Source organism: Colias eurytheme, chromosome 26 (assembly GCF_061535395.1).
Source record: "Colias eurytheme isolate Ceu_HAF_F1 chromosome 26, ilColEury1 Martin Lab GWU primary, whole genome shotgun sequence".
In the NCBI taxonomy this organism is placed as follows: domain Eukaryota; kingdom Metazoa; phylum Arthropoda; class Insecta; order Lepidoptera; family Pieridae; genus Colias; species Colias eurytheme.
In genome coordinates, this window is record NC_143005.1 from 5062445 (window position 1) to 5083777 (window position 21333).

The window sequence follows — 21333 nt, forward strand, 5'->3', positions numbered from 1 at the left end:
GCAATACATTTGAAATTAATAGCATATTTCGGGTTCGTTCATAATATTAATATACTTACAATTAAAAAAATTATAATATACAATACATAATATTATATTGTACTAGATTTCCGCCCGCGGCTTCGCCCGCGTTTTCAAAGGAAAACCCGCATAGTTCCCGTTCTCGTGGGATTTCCGGGAACGGGAATCTATCCTATGTGTTAATCCAAGTTACCCTCTATATGTGTGCTAAATTTCATTGTAATCGGTTCAGTAGTTTTTACGTGAAAGAGTAACAAACATCCATACATCCATACCAACTTTCGCCTTTATAATTTAGTATTAAGAAGATGTATGAGTTGTACTTCTGTCAATTTTGACTCTGATTGTGAATCTGTTTGTCTATGTAAATGCCTCAACCTAATTATTTTGCTTGTTTTGTGTGGGGGATAGTAAAAAAAATAAAACAAAGACATACATTCATAGAATGTTTTACTTATATTGATTCAATAAGCAAACCTACTTATTACATTTCTTTTATATCAAATGTGGCTATCATTCTTAGTTTTTAAAAATATAAAATGGTAACAAAATGGTAAAACTGATTGAATGAAGTGAATTTAACATAATTATTAAAAATATAGAATATACAATTAAAAATATCAATACACAAAACATAATTGAGCAATAATTTTTTTATGTAATTACCTAAATATGTTAACCAATACAATTTATCCAATGATCCTACATTAATTATTTAACATATTATATGTTTCAAGGCTGTGTAACTTATAACTAATACAATATTTTCTTGCTTATTAACAAAAAAAATATACGTTAATTCACTTTTTTTCAAACAACAAAGAACGAAAGTCATTCGGAAATAATGCAATAAATCTATCTATACAATAGAAATGGCCACAAATATATTGGCATATTTACAAATACTTATATATTGTCTATCACGAACATACATAATAACTTCATAAAAATATATTTATTTTCAGAACACATTGACTAGGGAAAGTCTATAAAAAATGTGAGTTTACAAAAATACAATGATTCTGTGAAGGAATAAAGGTTTTGTTAAAACAGTTTATGGCACTATTTTATTTCAATTTCAGTTAAACATAAGTGTCCTGAAAATAATATAAAGCTGAAAGGGCAGTGACAGGAAAGTATATCAATTATTCATATATCACATTTCACTTATGACATTCTAAAATTAGTTATAACACGTAAAAATAAGCAAACATCGTTTTGAAAATATCACAATTCATTAATATTTTATAGATTTTTTTAACAAGGGCTCATATTTTTTGTACTAGTGGGGCTGTGACTTTGAGCACGTGAACGTTTGTACATAAAAACTGTAAATGCTAAAGACATAACTATAAATACGGCGGATCCAACTAAGGCTACATATAGATAGCCGGCCCCATCTGTTGAGGTATCCAATACATTATCGTTCATTCCACTAACATCTCTTACATTCCTTGTTCTTGGTTGCGTGCGTGAAAACTCAAAGTTACCTGAAAAATAATAATAACAATTTATAATGTAAATTTTATATAACATAAATTGAGTATATAAATTGATTATAAAGTAGAATATTGCAACAAGTTACTTACTTAAGTCCGTAAGCGAATCATCGTAGTAGTCGAAACTTTTACTCGCCAACTTTGCTTTTACAGATGATTTTATTTCGTTTCCAACAGGTGGTAAATACTCTAATGGTGGGTTCGTACTGCTTGGAGCAAATGGCTGAGGACACTTGGGATCCTTTGAACCAGGATAACAGGAACTGGGAGTTGTTGTTGGTGTTGGAGTGGTAGGTTTGGGACAGCGTGGGTCGCTGCTGCCTGGGAAGCAACGTGGTGGTTCAGGAGTGGTAGGTTTGGGACAGCGTGGGTCGTTGCTGCCTGGGAAGCAACGTGGTGGTTCAGGAGTGGTAGGTTTGGGACAGCGTGGGTCGCTGCTGCCTGGGAAGCAACGTGGTGGTTCAGGAGTGGTAGGTTTGGGACAGCGTGGGTCGCTGCTGCCTGGGAAGCAACGTGGTGGTTCAGGAGTAGTAGGTTTGGGACAGCGTGGGTCGCTGCTGCCTGGGAAACAGCGTGGTGGTTCAGGAGTGGTAGGTTTGGGACAGCGTGGGTCGCTGCTGCCTGGGAAGCAACGTGGTGGTTCAGGAGTGGTAGGTTTGGGACAGCGCGAGTCGCTGCTGCCTGGGAAACAGCGTGGTGGTTCAGGAGTGGTAGGTTTGGGACAGCGCGGGTCGCTGCTGCCTGGGAAACAGCGTGGTGGTTCAGGAGTGGTAGGTTTAGGACAGCGCGGGTCGCTGCTGCCTGGGAAGCAACGTGGTGGTTCAGGAGTGGTAGGTGTAGGACAGCGCGGGTCGGTACTGCCGGGGTAGCAACGTGGTGGTTCAGGAGTGGTAGGTTTGGGACAACGCGGGTCGCTGCTGCCTGGATAGCAGCGTGGTGGTGCAGGTGTAGTAGGTTTAGGACAAAGCGGATCTGTGCTGCCGGGGTAGCACTTTGGTTGTGCTGCTGTAGTAGGTGGCAGATATGTTGCTGGTGTCAACGTTGAGGGCCTAGGTGGTTGTGGACATTTGGGATCAGGCGATCCTGGGTAACAGACGGGTTTTTGTGTTGTTGGTTTTGGACAACGTGGATCGTCGCTTCCTGGATAACACCTTGGTGGTGCGGGAGTAGTAGGTTGCGGACAACGAGGATCTGTGCTACCTGGGAAACATCTAGGTGGTTCAGGAGTGGTAGGTTTTGGACAGCGTGGGTCACTGCTGCCAGGGAAGCAACGTGGTGGTGCGGGAGTTGTAGGTTTGGGACAGCGAGGATCTGTGCTACCTGGGAAACACCGTGGTGGTTCAGGAGTGGTAGGTTTGGGACAACGTGGATCGCTGCTGCCGGGGTAGCAACGTGGTGGTTCGGGAGTGGTAGGTTGCGGGCAGCGTGGGTCACTGCTTCCTGGGAAACACCTTGGTGGTGCAGGAGTAGTAGGTTTGGGACAGCGAGGGTCTGTGCTACCTGGGAAGCACCGTGGTGGTTCAGGAGTGGTGGGTTTGGGACAACGTGGGTCGCTGCTTCCGGGGTAGCAACGTGGTGGTTCAGGAGTGGTGGGTTTTGGACAACGTGGGTCGCTGCTGCCGGGGTAGCAACTTGGTGGTTCAGGAGTGGTAGGTTTGGGACAACGCGGGTCACTGCTGCCGGGGTAGCACCGTGGTGGTTCAGGAGTGGTAGGTTGCGGGCAACGTGGGTCACTGCTTCCTGGGAAACACCTTGGTGGTGCAGGAGTAGTAGGTTTGGGACAGCGAGGGTCTGTGCTACCTGGGAAGCACCGTGGTGGTTCAGGAGTGGTAGGTTTGGGACAGCGAGGATCTGTGCTACCTGGGAAGCAACGTGGTGGTTCAGGAGTGGTAGGCTTAGGACAACGTGGATCTGTGCTGCCGGGGTAGCACTTTGGTTGTGCTGCTGTAGTAGGTGGCAGATATGTAGCTGGTGTCAACGTTGATGGCCTAGGTGGTTGTGGACATTTGGGATCAGGCGATCCTGGGTAACAGACGGGTTTTTGTGTTGTTGGTTTTGGACAACGTGGATCGTCGCTTCCTGGATAACACCTTGGTGGTGCAGGGGTGGTAGGTTTGGGACAGCGTGGATCACTGCTGCCGGGGAAGCAACGTGGTGGTTCAGGAGTGGTAGGTTTGGGACAACGTGGGTCACTGCTTCCTGGGAAACACCTTGGTGGCGCAGGAGTAGTAGGTTTGGGACAACGCGGGTCGCTGCTTCCGGGGAAGCAACGTGGTGGTTCAGGAGTGGTAGGTTTGGGACAACGTGGGTCGCTGCTGCCGGGGAAGCAACGTGGAGGTGCGGGAGTAGTAGGTTGCGGGCAACGAGGATCTGTGCTACCTGGGAAACATCTAGGTGGTGCTGGTGTGGTAGGTTGTGGGCAGCGTGGGTCGCTGCTTCCTGGGAAACACCTTGGTGGTGCAGGAGTAGTAGGTTTGGGACAGCGAGGATCTGTGCTACCTGGGAAGCACCGTGGTGGTTCAGGAGTGGTAGGCTTGGGGCAACGTGGGTCTGTGCTGCCGGGGTAGCACTTTGGTTGTGCTGCTGTAGTAGGTGGCAGATATGTTGCTGGTGTCAACGTTGATGGCCTAGGTGGTTGTGGACATTTGGGATCAGGCGATCCTGGGTAACAAACGGGTTTTTGTGTTGTTGGTTTTGGACAACGTGGATCGTCGCTTCCTGGATAACACCTTGGTGGTGCAGGAGTGGTAGGTTTGGGACAGCGCGGATCGCTGCTGCCGGGGAAGCAACGTGGTGGTTCAGGAGTGGTAGGTTTGGGACAACGCGGGTCACTGCTGCCTGGGAAACACCTTGGTGGTGCAGGAGTGGTAGGTTTGGGACAGCGCGGATCGCTGCTGCCGGGGAAGCAACGTGGTGGTTCAGGAGTGGTAGGTTTGGGACAACGCGGGTCACTGCTGCCTGGGAAACACCTTGGTGGCGCAGGAGTAGTAGGTTTGGGACAACGCGGGTCGCTGCTGCCGGGGAAGCAACGTGGTGGTTCAGGAGTGGTAGGTTTGGGACAACGTGGGTCGCTGCTGCCGGGGTAGCAACGTGGTGGTTCAGGAGTGGTAGGTTTGGGACAACGCGGGTCGCTGCTGCCGGGGAAGCAACGTGGTGGTTCAGGAGTGGTAGGTTTGGGACAACGCGGGTCACTGCTGCCTGGGAAACACCTTGGTGGCGCAGGAGTAGTAGGTTTGGGACAACGCGGGTCGTTGCTGCCGGGGAAGCAACGTGGTGGTTCGGGAGTGGTAGGTTGCGGACAACGTGGATCTGTGCTGCCGGGGTAGCACTTTGTTTGTGCTACTGTAGTAGGTGGCAGATATGTTGCTGGTGTCAACGTTGATGGCCTAGGTGGTTGTGGACATTTGGGATCAGGTGATCCTGGGTAACAACTGGGTTTTTGTGTTGTTGGTTTTGGACAACGTGGATCGTCGCTTCCTGGATAACACCTTGGTGGTGCAGGAGTGGTAGGTTTGGGACAACGCGGGTCGTTGCTGCCGGGGAAACAACGTGGAGGTGCGGGAGTGGTAGGTGCAGGAGTAGTAGGTTGCGGACAACGAGGATCTGTGCTACCTGGGAAACATCTAGGTGCTGCTGGTGTGGTAGGTTGCGGGCAGCGTGGGTCACTGCTTCCTTGGAAACACTTTGGTGGTGCAGGAGTAGTAGGTTTAGGACATCGAGGATCTGTGCTACCTGGGAAGCAACGTGGTGGTTCAGGAGTGGTGGGTTTGGGACAACGTGGGTCGCTGCTACCTGGATAGCAGCGTGGTGGTGCAGGAGTAGTAGGTTTAGGACAACGTGGATCTGTGCTGCCGGGGTAGCACTTTGGTTGTGCTGCTGTAGTAGGTGGCAGATATGTTGCTGGTGTCAACGTTGATGGCCTAGGTGGTTGTGGACATTTGGGATCAGGCGATCCTGGGTAACAAACGGGTTTTTGTGTTGTTGGTTTTGGACAACGGGGATCGGCGCTTCCCGGATAACACCTTGGTGGTGCAGGAGTGGTAGGTTTGGGACAACGAGGATCTGTGCTACCTGGGAAACATCTAGGTGGTGCTGGTGTGGTAGGTTGGGGGCAGCGTGGATCACTGCTTCCTGGGAAACACCTTGGTGGTGCAGGAGTAGTAGGTTTGGGACAGCGAGGATCTGTGCTACCTGGGAAGCAACGTGGTGGTTCAGGAGTGGTAGGTTTGGGACAACGTGGGTCGCTGCTGCCTGGATAGCAGCTTGGAGGTGCAGGGGTAGTAGGTTTGGGACAACGCGGGTCGCTGCTGCCGGGGAAACAACGTGGTGGTTCAGGAGTAGTAGGTTTGGGACAACGCGGGTCGTTGCTGCCGGGGAAGCAACGTGGTGGTTCAGGAGTGGTAGGTACGGGAGTGGTAGGTGCGGGAGTGGTAGGTACGGGAGTGGTAGGTGCGGGAGTGGTAGGTTGCGGACAACGAGGATCTGTGCTACCTGGGAAACATCTAGGTGGTGCTGGTGTGGTAGGTTGCGGGCAGCGTGGGTCGCTGCTTCCTGGGAAACACCTTGGTGGTGCAAGAGTAGTAGGTTTGGGACAGCGAGGATCTGTGCTACCCGGGAAGCAACGTGGTGGTTCAGGAGTGGTAGGTTTGGGACAGCGTGGGTCACTGCTGCCTGGATAGCATCGTGGTGGTGCAGGAGAAGTAGGTTTAGGACAACGTGGATCTGTGCTGCCGGGGTAGCACTTTGGTTGTGCTGCTGTAGTAGGTGGCAGATATGTTGCTGGTGTCAACGTTGATGGCCTAGGTGGTTGTGGACATTTGGGATCAGGCGATCCTGGGTAACAAACGGGTTTTTGTGTTGTTGGTTTTGGACAACGTGGATCGTCGCTTCCTGGATAACACCTTGGTGGTGCAGGAGTGGTAGGTTTGGGACAACGTGGGTCGCTGCTGCCGGGGAAGCAACGTGGAGGTGCGGGAGTTGTAGGTTTCGGACAACGAGGATCGGTGCTACCTGGGAAGCACCGTGGTGGTTCAGGAGTGGTAGGTTTTGGACAGCGCGGGTCGCTGCTGCCTGGGTAGCACCGTGGTGGTTCGGGAGTGGTGGGTTGCGGGCAGCGTGGGTCACTGCTTCCTGGGAAACACCTTGGTGGTGCAGGAGTGGTAGGTTTGGGACAACGTGGGTCGCTGCTGCCGGTGAAGCAACGTGGTGGTTCAGGAGTGGTAGGCTTGGGACAACGTGGGTCGCTGCTGCCTGGGTAGCACCGTGGTGGTTCGGGAGTGGTGGGTTGCGGGCAGCGTGGGTCACTGCTTCCTGGGAAACACCTTGGTGGTGCAGGAGTGGTAGGTTTGGGACAACGTGGGTCGCTGCTGCCGGGGAAGCAACGTGGTGGTTCAGGAGTGGTAGGCTTGGGACAACGTGGGTCGCTGCTGCCTGGGTAGCACCGTGGTGGTTCGGGAGTGGTGGGTTGCGGGCAGCGTGGGTCACTGCTTCCTGGGAAACACCTTGGTGGTGCAGGAGTGGTAGGTTTGGGACAACGTGGGTCACTGCTGCCGGGGAAGCAACGTGGTGGTTCAGGAGTGGTAGGTTTCGGACAGCGCGGGTCGCTACTGCCTGGGAAGCAACGTGGTGGTGCAGGAGTTGTAGGTGCAGGAGTTGTAGGTGCAGGGGTGGTAGGTTGTGGACAACGAGGATCACTGCTTCCTGGGAAACATCTTGGTGCTTCTGGTGTTGTCGGCGGTAAATATGTGGCTGGCGTCAAGGTTGATGGCCTTTGAGGCTGTGGGCATTTAGGATCAGGTGAACCTGGATAACACACTGGTTCTGGTGTGGTAGGTCTTGGGCAGCGAAGGTCAGTACTGCCAGGGAAACATCTTGGTGCTTCTGGTGTAGTCGGTCTAGGGCATCGTGGGTCCGTACTACCAGGGAAACACCTTGGAGCTTCTGGTGTGGTCGGTCTTGGGCATCGTGGGTCAGTGCTGCCAGGGAAACATCTTGGAGGCTCCGGCGTGGTTGGTCTTGGACAACGTGGGTCCGTGCTGCCAGGGAAACACCTTGGAGCTTCTGGTGTGGTCGGTCTTGGACAACGTGGGTCAGTGCTGCCAGGGAAACATCTTGGAGGCTCCGGCGTGGTTGGTCTTGGACAACGTGGGTCTGTACTGCCAGGGAAACACCTTGGAGCTTCTGGTGTGGTCGGTCTTGGACAACGTGGGTCAGTGCTGCCAGGGAAACATCTTGGAGGCTCCGGCGTGGTTGGTCTTGGACAACGTGGGTCCGTGCTGCCAGGGAAACACCTTGGAGCTTCTGGTGTGGTCGGTCTTGGACAACGTGGATCCGTGCTTCCAGGGAAACACCTTGGAGGCTCTGGTGTCGTCGGTCTAGGGCATCGTTGGTCAGTGCTGCCAGGGAAACATCTTGGTGGCTCCGGCGTGGTTGGTCTTGGACAACGTGGGTCCGTGCTTCCAGGGAAACACCTTGGTGGCTCAGGTGTGGTCGGTCTTGGGCAACGTGGGTCCGTGCTGCCAGGGAAACATCTTGGAGGCTCCGGCGTGGTTGGTCTTGGACAACGTGGGTCCGTGCTTCCAGGGAAACACCTTGGTGGCTCAGGTGTGGTCGGTCTTGGGCAACGTGGGTCCGTGCTGCCAGGGAAACATCTTGGAGGCTCTGGCGTGGTTGGACTTGGACAACGTGGGTCCGTGCTGCCAGGGAAACACCTTGGAGGCTCTGGTGTCGTCGGTCTAGGGCATCGTGGGTCAGTGCTGCCAGGGAAACACCTTGGAGGCTCCGGCGTGGTTGGTCTTGGGCAACGTGGATCGTCACTTCCCGGTCCACAAATTATCTGTGGAGGTGCCGTCTGACATTGTGGGTCAGGGGAACCTGGATAACATTTTACTTGTGGTCTAATTGTGGTCGTTATTTGAGTGGGTGTTCCATCACATTTAGCATCACATTCACTGGTACATAACTGAAAATAAAATAGAATAGAAATTATTTATCCATGATAGTAAGCGAATTCATGAAAAATATACTTTCGTTTTAACTCTTTATAAATAAAAACAATAACAACAACAACATACTAAAAATAAAAACAATAACATACTAAAGTTTCATGGTAGTAAATAAACATGACACGAATTTTCAAATTGTTGTTAAATGATAAAATAAATTTGTGCTAATTAAAAAGAATGCTCATTGATTTTTTTTACTTATTTAATTTTTCTTTACTATTTTCTATTAAAGCAAAGCAATAATTTTTTCTTCTATTAGTATAAAGTGAATATAATTACCTCAACATTACATGTCAAATAAACTTGGTCAGTCTCAGGGAATCGGAAAGCGCTCACTTTGCTATATGTTATCAATGTGGCTCCACTCTTACCGGTGTTTGTTGTTTTTTGCCACAAATCAATCAACTTCTTCTTCCTGAAAACGTATTATAATGGTATTGTAGTTATTATATTACACATGGTGAAGTATTATTTATTTTGGATACAAAACTAATTCCTTTTCACGGTATTTCATATTTTTCATGCATAATTAACTTGTTAAGTCATTTGTGGTAATGTTTTACAAATAGACATGTATTTGATGTTTTTTATACATACTTTGGACATCCTTCCTTATCCGTGAGCTGTATTTTGCTCGTTTTCGGGCTATCATAGTCTTCGTTATCATACGCCCAACAATCGTGGACCTTCAAACTGAATTGATTCCTGACGTCTTTCAAGTAAATAAGGATGGTCAAATATTCTCCAATTTTGATTGACTTTTCCAAAGGAGTTGTCTGGAAAAATATTGAAAAAAGTTACTTACGTCATTTTAAAGATAAATTACTTAATTTAATTATTTTTCAAATATTTATAAATTTTACTAAATGTCATGTAAAATAATAATTATTTATTTACAAATTGTCTAACAATTAATAATATATCGCCGAACAATCGATGACTTTTCAATTACTTGATAAACTACTACTGCTTTTAATAGTAGTTCAATATGAATTGGTTCTAATCTTGAAAGACACATACATGTTACTTTCAGCTAGCATATACTGTAATATCCACTCCACTAGATTTTACTCTTTCATCAACTTACATTAGGGAAGACTCCTTTCTGTATGTCCATCCAGCACTCCAATCCTCCAGCTGGTCCCTGAACTGCGACAACATCCAACATATCAACCATAAAAGGTTTCAGTTTCAATACATGCGATTGCTCCTTTTTCACTACTCCAGTGCTCACTTCGAGATATGTGCTCGCGCATGATACCTGTTAAAGAATAACAGTGAACAAATGCGTGAAATCAATTTATTTGGTAACTAAGAAGAATACAATTTACAAAAGAAAACCTTATGAAATTAATAGACTGTCATGTTTTTCGTATATATTTTTGTATGTTTTAGTGCCTAAGACCGAATTAAAGAGGAAAAAAAATACGATGCATAGGACAAAAATATTGTTTTAAAAAAGCAAAACTACGTAATATTCAAAGTCACATCCTACATTTGAGTATTAATAGCTAGCTACTAGTTATTATTCTGTGGTATTAACTAGTTTAGTTTAACTTTTAAATCCTATACACATACTACCTATTCGTAGTATTAGAATATAGACTTACCTTCCTCGCAAAATCGTTAGGGCCCTGGATGAAGTCGTCAGTTTGGAAGACGAGGACATTATCGACAGTGCCACAAGCATTGCAGAGAGGTCTGGTTCCACAGCCATTCAACGGTACTCTGAATGAGTACCGGGACTGGCTGCCTCCGATGGAGACGTACCTGGGAAACGAACATTGTTAAGGAAATTGTAATGTTTGATTAGTGTTATGTGTAGAAATATGATTTTTGAAACTGCGGAACATATTGTCATCAATTTATACAAGTTCTTAGATTAACCATATTAATTCCTAAGTTCCTAATGTATTAGAATATTTTTATGTTAGTAGTTTGTATAACAGAATATTTGCGAGCATATTTACAATGTGTTAAAGAATTTTAAAATTTACATGTTATGTTTAACTGAAGACCTTAGCTGAAGACTCAACATTTTATTAACCAGTAAGCATATACATATTTACAATCATTAACATAAATGATACTGATTTTGATATATTTTAGTTTTGTAGCATTCAAAATATACATTTTACCGGGTTCCGGGTTCGAATCCTGCCTAGTGATTGAATATTTTCTATTCTTTTCCTTGAACTTTCGATTAAAATTACCAGTCAAATCATACTGAGGTTGATTACTAAGTATACATTGCATGCTGATTCACCTATTAGGCTCATAATATAGATAACATAATTATATAATCTACAAATTGCTTTAGCTCTAAAAAACAAACAATCGACTTACTTGCACTTTGGGTCATTCAAGTAACCCTTACTGTAAATAATACCGTCGAAGACATCACTGAATTCAACAGTAACGTCGATGAAATCCGCCGAGCATTGCACATCAATATCTGGAGAGAGGGGCGAGTCAGCAGCTCGGGATCCTCTCACGAAGTTCACGCCGGTCTCATCACTGGACTCGAAGGAGTAGAATGGGGAGAGGGCATTGTCTCCAGCAAGCTCTAGGTTCAGCTCGGCTGCTGTGAGCGTGTTCTCATCTGAAACAGCTGTAGCGAGCGACAGCTACAGCCAAACATCTTGTATAAGATAATTGTGAATAATTATCACTATCACTACATAGTATAAAACAAAGTCGCTTTCCCTGTCCCTATGTCCCTATGTCCCTTTGTACGCTTAAATCTTTGAAACTACGCAACGGATTTTGATGCGGTTTTTTTTAATAGATAGAGTGATTCAAGAGGAAGGTTTATATGTATAATAAGATCCATTAAGTAGTGGAGAAGTACTGTTATTTTTGAGGTTTCTAATGTGATGTCGTAAAAAATTACATTTATTCCGCTTACATTGCAAACGCAGGCTGAACCCTACGAGTTTTATCAAAATAATGTACTAAGTATTATACACATTGAAAAGGTCTACAGAAAAGTCCGCGATGGTATATGTCTATCTCTTATGGATAACCCACAATAACTTTTTTTTGTCATTTACTTTTTACGACAAATAATGGCTAATTTTCGAAGCGATTTTAACCAATACAGCATTAATCCTTAACCAATTAAATACCATGGATACATTGTTCATTTAATATAGATCTATATGGCCCTTTACACCGTATGATTTAAGTGAATATTTTCGAAGATATTACAGATTTAAAAATTGCAGGACGTAGCGTTTGCGGCCGCCCGGCTATGTATTTTATACATACCCGTGCGATGCCGGAGGCCGGAGCGGGCCGCTATATTTTTATACCTATACAACGTTCACAATTTTTCTGTAGTGTATTTAGTATCAGCATTGCACCCGTGCGAAGCCGGGGCGGGTCGCTAGTTATTAATAAAATAAATGAATAATCAATACCTCTTCTTATTTAACTCCTATTAGCTATGTAGCATGGAATGTAATTTTAAAATACGTGAAAAGATGTAGATTCATGAACATTTTCTGACATTTTGGTGCAAATAGCACCAAAGCCAAGCAAGCCTTCTCGTTTGAAATTCCCGTCAATATCTTCTGTGGTAGTAATTATCCTACAATTTATGGCTAAATTTCGTAAAATAATAATGATTTAATACTCTTGCGCATCTGTATTTCTAAATCCATTTAAAATTTAAATCCTAGAAGATCGTAAGTTGGAACAATAGATGCTTGCGTCATATGGTATAGGAGTTAGGACTGACCTTTGACTGCACGAGCTTTTATGATGAAATAGTGTCGATTACAGCTAGTATTTAAAAGGGAACTATTGATTACACTTCGATATTCATAATAATTTTGTGTTGACTAATTTAGATATACGTGAAGCATTAAAATATATGGAGTAAACGCGGCGACTCTTTAATATATCTATTTTAATACAATTTGTTCTATTTGTCGTTATCAAAGCCTACTAAATCTCGTAAAATTCAATATTTACGTACTGATGCTCCAACTTCGGCTACGTTTAAATGAAAATGATTATTACCAATGTAATCCTGGATATTAATTCAAATAAGAACAATTATTAGATGTTCTACAGCTAATATCAGCTATTTCATCTGTTTTAACATGCAATTATTCAAATTTCAAATATGCCTTTAAATGTTACGCGAAAAGTCAAGTATGTGCTACCTCTATAATTTTATCAATAACCCATTACTATATAGTATATTATATAGTGTTAATGTTCGTGAAGAATGAATCTCACCTGCACGAGTGCAATCAGTGTCGCTATACGCATGACAGCCGCTTCATGGGGACCTGGAACAATATAATATTGATATTTAATATATTTTGATAGTAAAAAATATATAAATATTGTAATTAATATGTAATGACTTTGATAAGTTGTACCCAATGGAATAGGGGATAAAAGATATTGTGAAAATTTATTTTGAAGACGGACGAAGTTGTGGGCAATAGTATGTTTGTATGCGTGTATTATAACAAAAATATTTTTATCTTTCAGGCAACGGCTAATTTCACCTCAAAAATTTATCGTTTATGATAATCCGATTATATTACCTAGAGTTATTTGTTTCATTCAAAAATCAGTCAATAAATAAAATAAAAGCAGACAGTCGACTGTATAACACATTTTATTCATGCTTAATCCAAGGTAACGTTATATTGTAAAAACCTACATCATGAACGAACGTAAAAGCGACAATTTTTACAATCCATAACGTATTTTATCAATCTGAAGAAGCGTGAAATGTTAAAATTAAACACTGACAGGTCACGTTGTTCTTAATTGTGCTTAGAGATTTCGTGAGGTCAGAACTTTGAACTCAGCGGTTTCCGTGTAAACAAATTGAAATCTATGGTATCTTTATTTCCTTGTTTTAATTACTGAAAGATCAACACACGGTTTAAACTTTAAGGTGTTGTTACTTTGTCGCTTTTAATGTCAATAAATTTATAATAGATATTATTATACGTAGGTACATAATATTTTAATTAAATACAAGTGCATACAAAATAAATTAACCCATTGAGCCCCGAACGGCCCGATCGGTCCACGACATAATAGATTTTCTATTGTGTCTGTGATTCCAGGGCCTGAGTTATTAATGCTCTATATATTTTGGACTTTGGTGTATAATTTGTATTATTTATCCAATAGGTACTGTTTTAATTTTAGAGCTAGCATTAATTTAATTAAACTGCAATTAGTAATTCGCTAAACGACGCGTAATAACTATTTGTTAACAAGTAACTCCCAATCTGTACATTTCAGTTAAATCTAAAATGCCAGATGTTTTATAATGTATCAGCGTATAATATTAATAACATTCTCAAAGGTTAGCATCAATGTAATTAAATGGTTTACAAAAGTTCAAGGGACGAAGTAATGCACACGTCATATTTTGTTTTTATTATGACTAATACGTGGAATGTTTAATAAAATGATGAGAGTATTGTATGAATATTATATTGTAACTAGCAGTCCGCCCCGGCTTCGCCCGTGGTACATATTTACGTTTTCTCTACGTAAGAACCATCCTCGTACTTCAAGGAATATAATAAAAAAAGAATTAACGAAATCGGTTCAGCCGTTCTCAAGTTATGCGCTTACCAACACATTTTGGGATTCATTTTTATATTATAGAAGATATATAATATTTTAATGGATTTGGAAACTTTGGTGAGATTTGAATTTGTGAAGTCACGTCGTTATTTATGTAGAGCTTTTTTTATAGCTCTATGTATAGTATTATATTATGTGTTTTTTTGTTTATTTGCGTGATTCAAAGAGGAACAGATAAAACATAATAAAGTTAATTATTCTTTCTATTTGTACTTGCATGAAAAAATTTTTTTGTAAGTAGATGATGAGAAATTATTTTGAAAAGAAAATATACATACCCTTATTACATTTAAATTGTATAAGACAACAGACTATGACTAAATTGTCGAATAGTCTTGAATTTTCGTTAGATCTATAAGGATTAAGGATTGTATCGTAATTTACATTCTTTATTAATAAATATACATCTCCAAGGTCGCTTACACTTAATACGTTTTTAAATACATTTCACAAAGCTTTGACAAAAAAAACCGCTCGTAAATTTCGCATTAAGTATTTTCGTAATATACTTAGGTGTCAAATTGTCATGCGACATTGACCACACCAAAAATAGTAATATATTCTTCAATGAAATCGAAATTTATGCGTGAATCCTCAAAGGGTTTATGGAATAACTGAATATTATCTGTGCCATGGTCAATATGACATAACATACGGTGACCATGCGTTTTTAATATTCCCGTATTTAATCGTAATTATTGTCATGACAAAAAGTGAATTATGGATTGCTTTTGAAGATTTATTTGTAATGTTGATTTGTTCAATGGTATTTAAATATAAATGTATTTATTTTGCAGCTGCACGTAGATTGGGGATAATTTGTGTAAATCATCTGTACTTTTTATTAAATCGATATCTCTGTTTTAATATTCATTTATTTATGATTATGTACTAAGTGCGGTGTGCTCTAAAGAATATTTATTTATCTTATTGATGTCTCGTTGTAAGTTATGTACGAGCAATTAATTAATAATAATTATTATTTACAAAGAACATAATATCATGTAGATTGTAGAGCTATTTAATAATTAGCCTTTTTTAGTAATTGAAATCTTTTATTTCGAAAAAAAAAATTATTAATAGGGTCTTATGGTCTTATTTTCTCTAATCTTTTTTTTTTCATACTCTTTTAATACAACTTCATCTTCACACAAATTTATTATTAAGTATAAAACAATTCAACAAATATTATATTAGTCCGATACTTTACTGATCTTCTTACTAATTGATAAATAATTAACAATTGAAAACAAATAGTCCACGATAATAAAAACGTCCATACACCCAGTTTTCGACTGGTCAGACTGGTATATAGGGTCCATTACATAAGAGCACGGTTCCCATCCTTTGTCAGGGGCAACGCTGACATATTAAACGATTACAATGAAATATGAATGCTTACAAGATAAGAACACCGCCTTATATGTTTATGTTCTTTAATCGATGAACTGTGACATTCTTTTATTCATACTTTTAGGGCAGGTGGTGACTGGTGGATTCGTTTTGGATTTTGTTGTATATGTAAACCAGCGTAGTAGGTGATTTCGTTGTTTTCTTTGATTATGATTCTTTTTTGTTTAAATTATTTTATGGATGTACTCAAATAGTTTTTTATTGCTTCTTTGACATAAAGGGACACTTTTAGGTGTTGAAACATCACATTGTATTATTTTATAATTTTTTAAATATTTCAAGAATTCGTAGCACAGATACAAAGTCACTTTACCAAGTTTACAAGCTATGCCCATATATTACAGCATAGTATTACGTTGCTAAACAATCTATTACAATTATACACACTATAATCGTGATATGTATTATGTATATTAATATAATAAATTAGACAGTAATTAAGTTGATAGAATGTGAATATAAATTACTATTATTACACCCCAGCTTTCTGTTTTTCTCACTTTCTGAAACATGATCATATTATTATAATATCTAGGAATAATTTTAGCAGGATTACGTAATATTTGAAATCAAAACTAGTTTTAGTAGTTTGAGTATCGAAACATAATATCTATAGAATTATTTATACATTCTTTACGTCTTCCTTAGTAATAGAAAACAAAACTATACGAGATTTTATAGTAAGAGCAAACATTTTCTATACAATATTATGTTTCGTAACACACTTATTTATCTGAACCATTTCTGATAATACCTATATTATGAACTCTGAATAAATTTTCCCCGTCATAATTCTCACTTACTGGACAATTCCAACAAAATGATTTATAACTTGCCGGCACTTGAAAGGGACATTAACCCATAGAAAATTGTTAATAACACTATTGCTATTCAAAGTGAATCGTTTTACATAGATGCGTTTCTTTGTATGTAAAATTATACAAAAGATTTGTAAAATGGCATGCCGATAAACTTCAATAATGACTTGATTTTATTTCAACAATAATATGGAATTTCTTACTTGAGAAACACGGCTTGTTAATTCTTATTTGTATTTAAAAGCTCAGTAGTAAAGCTTCGTCGTTTTTGCTACGAAATTTCGTAAACAACTGTTACAGATTCTTAAATATTGAGAATCATAGTTTGTTTATTTCAATATTTTTATTTTTATTTTAATAAGTCGCATAATCAAATTATTATAATCACACGTCATTCAACATCCAGGCGTGAATACAAATCTATATTTTTCAAAAATATGTACATATTAATATTTATCATGGAAAAATCCAATGAAAAGCGAATTCAGGTTTTTCATTTTTCCTGTTACCGTTTCTGCAATCTAAGGTTGATGAGATTGCAGAAACTATATAATATATATATAACTATATAGAACTAGCTGTGCCCTGCGGTTTTACCCGCAGTGCTCAGCTCCTACTGTTCTTAGCGTGATTAGGAAAGTCGTACAGCCGTTCAGCCGTATAGCCTACAGCCTTCCTAGATGAATGTACTATCTCACAGAGAAATGATTTATCAAACCGGAATCGTAGTTCCAAATATTAGCGCGTTCAAGCAAACAAACAAACTCTTCAGCTTTATAATATTATAGATTGTACAAAGCGATGTCGTAAATTGTTATCTATATTGCAAAATAGCATCGAGAAGAACCCATAATTACTGTCTCTGAGTTTTGAGGTATTGTGCAATATTAAGGGCTATGAAATTCGTAAACAAGAACTTGTACCCTTGACATAACTGTTATTCGAATGCACGCTATATAGTAAAACATAGTTGTTTTCGTTGCATCTAATTACATATGTAATCATTTCGTAATTCCCTCGCGAATATTTTAGGAGGTCGTGACCTATACGTACGTTACCTATACGTTATGTTAACATTAGTTGACTTAATATATTTAAAGAATGGCCTAGCATTTATAATATTACATACTGTACTTCCAATTGGCCTTGATCAACACGTTGACATTATTTCATAATTGTTTTACTGTTAAATGTGCACTTAATATTTGAAGATGCGTCTTAACAACATTTAAAATGAAATATACATTTTTTATCAATATTGTTTTTTTTAATACGTTATGAAAATTAATCCAAGACAATATTATAATTAAAGATGAATAATATGTAGCTTAGTTAAATTATGCAAATTTTACAGTAGGATCTCGTTTTAACTAAAATAACCAGCTTTATATAATCAACTAAATTTACTATATTTTATTAAAGCGATCCTCTTCCATATAAGGTATTGATATTGATGCCTAACTAATTTAGTTACATATTACTTCCTTATAGTTATTTACGTTGAACGATGGGTCATTATTTTAGTATAAAAACCAGGTAGTAACATATTAACCCAATAATATAGATACTCGTTTTTATATTGAAGTTAAAATATTCCGATAGTTTCGTTTATAATAAATAGTGGTGCAATCGTGGAATGTTAAATTTTATAAGCTTTCTGACAAAAAATTCAAAACCATAGATTATTATTTTTAGAAATAGGATTTTTGCACAGCTGTTTCTTCAAACCTACATATCAAATAACTGAAACATTTTTTTAAGTGGAACTTCTTTAGGCACGTTGAGAGTTAAATTTCAGTCACGTTATTGCCATAACGTGACTTTGAAATTTAACTGAATACCGTCACGTCATGGAGTGAGGCGACGATTATGTTATCTTTGAATTTTGCCAAAGAAATCTCATTTCTGACACGTGTGCTCGGCACACGCGCTCTACACTAGTATGCAGTAACATAGATTGTAGAGCCAAAGCTGATTTGTCACTCACTGTTTTTAAGTCATCTTTTCTAATGATTTAGGAACTATTTATGTAATTTTGTTCAATCATACAAAGTAAAAGCTATTTGCAAATAAAATAAGACGGATTCTAATCTACTTGCGTGTCTATATACCTACCTCGTTGAATAACCGAATTTAAGATTAAAAAAAATTGAAAGTACTGTATTTTCATGGGTTTATTTATTCGATTCAAAACTTTATTGCATAGGCAATTTGTACTTTATCGTAGTAACATCTATAGTGAACTATTATAGTTATTACATAAGTCGAAACTGATGGGATGAGAACTTTCACTTGTCGACTATTACATTTACATATATGTCAACAAGTTACATGGCTTGAGTTCTAACATAATTGTGATTTAAATGTACTTATATGAATACAATGAATTAGAGAATTGTTATCGACTGTCATAAATATAACATTGATCTGTTTTTATCATTTGTTTCACCTAAACATTGAGAATGTAGCTCTATTTTTATTTCGAGTTAATCCTTAGAATAGCTGGTCGTTAAAAGGAATGAAATCCTAAAATAAATAAATAAGACCTTTTTTTTTACTGTGAATGATTTTATGAATAGAACCTTTATAATATTTGCTTATTGTTGTTTAATTAATTAAGGCATATTAATTATAGAAATTATTTTTGGTACTTTTAAATGTAATTGCAGAAACCAAATCGATTTCTCTCTGTTATCAATTATTAATCAAAGTATGTAATCAATACATTCATAATATCCTACTATGTATTCAATTGCAATATAAATACATAGTAGGATATTATGAAAGGAATACTTAATCTCTCTAAATACCTTAACCTGCTATTCGAAGATATAACCTTTTATAGAATTGCAAACCTGTGCAACATATAAAGAGCATCTTAGTTGATGCGTTCTCTTATACTAGGTCTATAGATTAACATTTGAATATTAGGCACTAGCTTTTCGCACGCGGCTTCTCCCGTATAGTTAAAGAAAAACCCGCATGGTTCTGGTTCCTGCGGGATTTTCGGGATAAAACCCATTCTATATCTTTCCTCAAGTTTCAAGTTGAGGAAATATATAGATATATATACCTATAGATATAGAGTTGTAAAGAATTTCACCCAAATCGATTCTGGTTGAGGTGTGAAGAAGAAACAACTAACAAATATTTGTTCTCTGTCTGTATAGAGTTACTTTCGCATAGGTATATAGTTAGGATAAGGATTAAGAATAAATTTAGTGAGAAAATTGTTTGGCATTCGAATTATGTATATATTATTTCAGATGACATTCTACAAATGTGAGAGATTATGTCGGTTAGTTTGGATGATTGCATATCTTGCTCAATTACAGAAAAATGAATTAGTATTTTGATTAAATTTGAAGTTTGTAAGGTTTAATGTTTCTTTATGCTAATTGGATTTCTGCTGACTTATAATTACCTATTATTACCTTTTAACAAGATAGATATATTCATATGAAAATCATAATTACTTGATCTAGACGTTATATTTAGTAAATTATAACAAGTATCTTCGGTTTATTTTGAAGGAACTTGACATTGACGCCTGCATTATCCAATATAAGAAAATATTTCATTGTTCTTATTCATATATGGTAAGTATTGTGACTTATGCAAACTATGTGAAGTAATAAGTTGATTTTCTTCTTTCCTTATGAATGGTCATAAATTATATCGATGTTCAAAGATTTGTAATTAGTTGCGATGTCGTAAATGTTTTGTTTTGTAACAATTCCGACCCTTTTTGTTTCTTGCATATGTCAGTATTTATATAATGTTATTTCTATTAGAAAGTTTTTAGACTCAAAATGTTCTAGCTATTAAAATTTGAAATATAGAGATACATAAGATATTAGAAAACAGAAAAAACAATAGTCAATAATATCAAAAAAATCTTAAATTCATATTCTGTACGAGTAAAGCCACAGCCACAGGACACATAAAATAATAATTCTTATTACCGGCCCTGAAATATTCAAACATTCAAATAACCATAATGAAGCTTCGCAATCAAAGGTTAATGTTGTAAAATTGAATTTTCTCATGCGTTTAGATAAATTAGTGTTTTGTTTGATGTGAATATTACAAATAATATCGTGCATGTAAATGGCCTTTGGAACGATTACGATTTGATTTCGAAAGATATTATCTTGGGGTCACAGGTCATACACAATTTTTTTTTAATTTTGGTTTAAGCTTTAACATTGTTTGGTATTTTTCTTTAGAATTTGGTTTAAACTGTATGTTCATTGTTTAGTGTTTATTAATCTTTAATGGTATTAATAATAGTTTAAATACTTAGAATACGCATAATTTATAAGCAAATTGCGTTTTAACGACGGTTTTAAACACGTTTTAACAGATGATAAATAATTCTGATTAAATATTTGAAAATTATTTTTTTAAGAAATATTTTTCAACATCTTTTAATAACAACGAAGAACTTTAAACAATGTTATTTTTTACTTCAATACTAAAATAAACTTAGATAGGCATTTAAATCTATTACGTAGGCAACATATAGATGTTTGGATAGCCAAATAGCAACCAATTTTCACACACCGTGAAAATATAAAATTATCTTCATTCCATTGCACATAGTATAGTAATAGTAACAATAAACAGTTAAGTAAACTTTATGTTACAACATGCGCTCGCAGACTAAGTGGCATCGCTAAAATGTTTGACATTTGACTTATTAATATTTCACCGACTGTGCCTCACAAATTCAATGATTTTACAGTCGTGGTTTTGTAAATATCGCTTATTTTGGCGCGTGAGTTACGTTATAGGACATTAGACAATGGCTTAGTCATGTACACATGTGATATATGAATTTTTGATGCCACTTTTGACTCGAATATTATTTGTAGTAAGTTATGTCTAATGTTGAAAATTAAATTTTGAGAGAGATAATCTTAATAGCACATAATTTATTGTTTA

At 38.7% G+C, this 21333-nt stretch overlaps 1 protein-coding gene across 2 annotated transcripts in view; it reads right to left on the reverse strand.

Moving 5' to 3' along the window:
* Positions 1–764: 764 nt before the first annotated feature.
* The window catches only part of zye (zona pellucida domain-containing protein zye), a 44458-nt gene continuing 23889 nt past the window's right edge, over positions 765–21333 (reverse strand). The window contains exons 2-10 of one of the 2 annotated variants that reach the window (XM_090116820.1): positions 12773–12825; positions 10871–11151; positions 10135–10294; positions 9612–9785; positions 9122–9300; positions 8804–8939; positions 2972–8481; positions 1611–2671; positions 765–1511 (exon numbers count right to left, since the gene is read on the reverse strand). In XM_090116820.1, the coding sequence (XP_089972946.1) occupies positions 1279–1511; positions 1611–2671; positions 2972–8481; positions 8804–8939; positions 9122–9300; positions 9612–9785; positions 10135–10294; positions 10871–11151; positions 12773–12805 (7767 nt within the window). In that variant the 5' untranslated portion in view covers positions 12806–12825 and the 3' untranslated portion in view covers positions 765–1278. Of the gene's footprint in view, positions 1512–1610; positions 8482–8803; positions 8940–9121; positions 9301–9611; positions 9786–10134; positions 10295–10870; positions 11152–12772; positions 12826–21333 lie in introns of both variants that reach the window. The other variant, XM_090116819.1, reaches the window with a different exon arrangement.